General features: G+C 48.0%; 1 protein-coding gene across 1 annotated transcript; it reads right to left on the bottom strand.

The window, feature by feature from the left end:
• Positions 1-1110: 1110 nt before the first annotated feature.
• Positions 1111-1737, bottom strand: LOC129250428 (uncharacterized). The gene has a single exon (XM_054890047.1). It carries the CDS (start codon positions 1735-1737, stop codon positions 1111-1113), a length of 627 nt encoding a protein of 208 aa, XP_054746022.1.
• Positions 1738-3405: the final 1668 nt, after the last annotated feature.

Here is a 3405-nt window from a genome sequence, read left to right as displayed (position 1 = left end):
CTGTGTATTGCAGTCTCAGTGGATTTTCCCTGTTGATAGGCAAATTGAAGTCGATGCAGTGGGAAGTTAGCTAGATTGTTTTCACTAATATACTGATCAACTATCTTTTCCATTGTTTTTAGGAAAAATGAGCTGAGACTAATTGGTCTGTACGATTTAGGCAATTGTTCGGGTTTTTAGATAGATGTTTCCTCTGACACATGCCAATTTGAGACTTCGGACAAAACATTATGGCTAGAGAGAGTGATGTCAAGGACTTCTCCTCTGATTGCATTAATGAATGTAGGTTCGTTGTCTCGATTTAGGATAGATATATTATACCTAAATAGAAATTCAAGAAGGTACTCAACTCTTGGATTTATGTTTGTGCTCCCCCACGCTGTGTGGTGCGCATTTGCATCACAGCAGGGGATCCACCGGAGTCGTTTTTTCTGACAATATTCCACCAGGGCTATAACCTCCCTTGTTGGAGCAGTGACCTCATCTCCTGGAAGGTAGGCGGAGGCAAGTACTACCTCATGCTCACCTTTGCTCGTTGGCACTTTTACCCAAATCGCCACCAGGTCTTCCGTAATAAACTGTGATATTGGGATAAAGGTTAGTTGATTATTTATTATCAACGCCGCTCTGGGACGATCTTTGTTAGCAGCATATATCAACTTACCGTTTACGCTCTGGAGTCCCAGAATGACTCCTTTACGTACCCATGGTTCTTGAATGAAAGCTACATCCAAGAGTTCTTGGTTAAATCTCCTCGTAAGCACGTCCGAGGCTGCTTTTGCATGATGGAGATTTATTTGAAAGCATCCGAGTTGCCTTCTGGTGTTGTGAGGTTTTCGCTTTGGCCAGGTCATCTAGTGACCCACCGTTTGGCAATGGCTGCCTTTTTCTTGCCTCGGTTGCTTTTCAGCAGGACTGCTTCCTCAGCGGACATCTGATCCCCTCTTCGATCCTTGTTGTGGCTGTGCGCTTTTTTATCAGCCTGCAGCGGGGGTCGCATGCGAATACCCTCGGCCACGTTATGGCGCCATGTGCCGGATGTTGTTGGCTTTGCTACCTCGTGTCTGGAGCAGCTGGCCTTATCGTCCTGGGCTATTGAATCCGTTGGAGTCAAAGTTCCCGCTTCCTCAGAGCTCTGTTTCGCGAGGGTTCAGAGTTCTTTTCGGTAACCTTAGGCGGATCAATCGGGCCTTCAGATTTTGGCCGAAGTTGGGTTTTACCGAACCCGTAGTTCAGCCAATTGTTGGATGTTTTTATGACTTCCGCGGAGATTGGGTCGATAGCAATAGTAATTTCTACCACAGTACCCTTGCGCACTCTGTTGAGCACCCGCCAGTCATTGGTGTTGAGGCCCTCGTTTTGGCCGTCAAGGAGGCTAATAATATCCTCATTTGAGGTGCTGTCCAATTCTGGAAAGTGACCAACGAAGATTTGTGGGCGCGGTATATCCGCCTCGTGCACAATCTTCAGCTGTGCATCTTTCCACGGCTTCAGCTTAGGAACTGCTTCCTTTAGCCAATTAGCCGTATCATCGCAGCCGCATGATATAACTAAATATCCTGGGCGAAATGTGCAGCTATTAAATTTGGGCTTTGCAGCACCAGTCTGATTTTTCCTTATAGCCTCCAGGATAGCATGTTGTATGGCCGTTAGTCTTTCCGTCGACCATATTGTAGTTGGATAGTCAGGAGGTATTATTCCCAACTTTGTGCTATACGCCGCGTCTTTGTAAGACATTTTTGTTGAGTCTACCTTGACTTCTGGATTAGGCACTGCTGCCTTTGGTCCTTCCGTTTCGGTAGTCTCTTCTGCCTTTTTTCCAACACTAGAGCTCCCCTGTAAATTGGCACGCTTAGGGCAGCTTTGCTTTGGCGTGGTGCTACTGGAGCGTTGTCACTTCAGATCAGCTGGTTTTTGAGCCAACTCTCTTGCCTCGTCAATGCTGTGACCTTTTCTCAGGAAGTACTTTAGACGCTTTCTGGCGGCACCGCACAGCCGCACCTTGTCTTCATCCTTTCTTCCTGAGTCACGAGTGGGAGAAGATAGTAGTTTCTCCTCTTCCTCTGGTGATAGTGTAGAAGCTTTGCCATCTGGCCCCAGGGCCATGTAGTCAACTTCCATATCCAAGTATATTGAGCATAGAAATGCCAGAAGATACATATTTAGTGGGATACGCGGGCGATATAGTGGCGGTCACACCAGCGCGGGACACTGAGGACGCTAGAAGGAAGCTGAACCAAGTCATGATAATGACACAAGTACGGCTTGAGGACCACGGCCTGGAACTCGCCAAACATAAAACCGAGGTCATCCTTATGACACGAGGTCACATGCCACTCGAGGTCAGCATGCAAATAGGCAACACGTTCTTAGTGACCCAAAAAGTAGTAAAATACTTAGGTATTCAACTTGACTGCAGGCCTACCTTCTGGGCCCAGATACGGCATGCGGCTACCAAAGCAGCGAACGTCACGGCTATTCTAAGTGGATTAATGGCAAACATCGGTGGGCCAACACAGAGTAAAAGAAGGCTAAATATGGCGGCCACAAGCTCAGTTCTCCTGTACGGCAGCGAAATATATGGAATTGTGCTAAGCTGCAAAGCCAAGCGCAAAGGCTGAGCAACGAACAGCGGCACTCAGAGTTTCCTCAGCTTACCACACTGTCTCAGACGCTGCAATTTTCGTGATCAGCGGTCAGATACCCATCAACCTCATGGTCCGGGAACGAATGGATGCGTGGGACTCCAAGAAGAAACACGTCATCATTAGCTTCCTAGAACGGATACGCCAAACCATGCTGCGATGGCAAAGCCGATGGGATGCTGAACCGAGTGTCAGAGGGCTGCAAAACTTATTCCATCAGTTGACAAATGGGTCCAAAGGATCTTCGGAGAAATGAACTACTACGCAGTTCCTCCCGGGCCACGGATACTTCCGGAGTTACCTTTACCGTATGGGCAAGGTAACCCATTCCAAGTGCATATACTGCGAAGCACCAGCGATGACGCTGAACACACGTTTTTTAGTTGTGACAGGTGGCTCGCGGAAAGGAATGCTCTGAGGGAGCAGATTGGCGACATCGCGCCGAGCAACATAATCAGCAAAATGCTCGAACGTGGGGACAGCTGGAACGCGGTAAAGAAATACATCGAGAACGTACTACGAAAAAAAATATTGACCTCGACAGAGTGCAACAAGTAAAACCGCACAGATAGAGGCACAAGAAGACGAGCCTATAGCATGAAAGCTGGCTACAAATATGGTGGCCCCAAACGTGGGTGAATAGAATTGGTCCTTTGTAGATGCCGTTCTGGGTCCTCCCGAAGTAATATAGAAAGCAGTTCCGGGAAGGTGTTTCCCCAGAAGGAGAGGAGGGATCGTTTTAGTGGCCACACCACACGAC

The sequence above is a fragment of the Anastrepha obliqua genome, chromosome 6, assembly GCF_027943255.1.
Source record: "Anastrepha obliqua isolate idAnaObli1 chromosome 6, idAnaObli1_1.0, whole genome shotgun sequence".
In the NCBI taxonomy this organism is placed as follows: domain Eukaryota; kingdom Metazoa; phylum Arthropoda; class Insecta; order Diptera; family Tephritidae; genus Anastrepha; species Anastrepha obliqua.
This window is presented reverse-complemented; position numbering and strand designations above follow the sequence as displayed.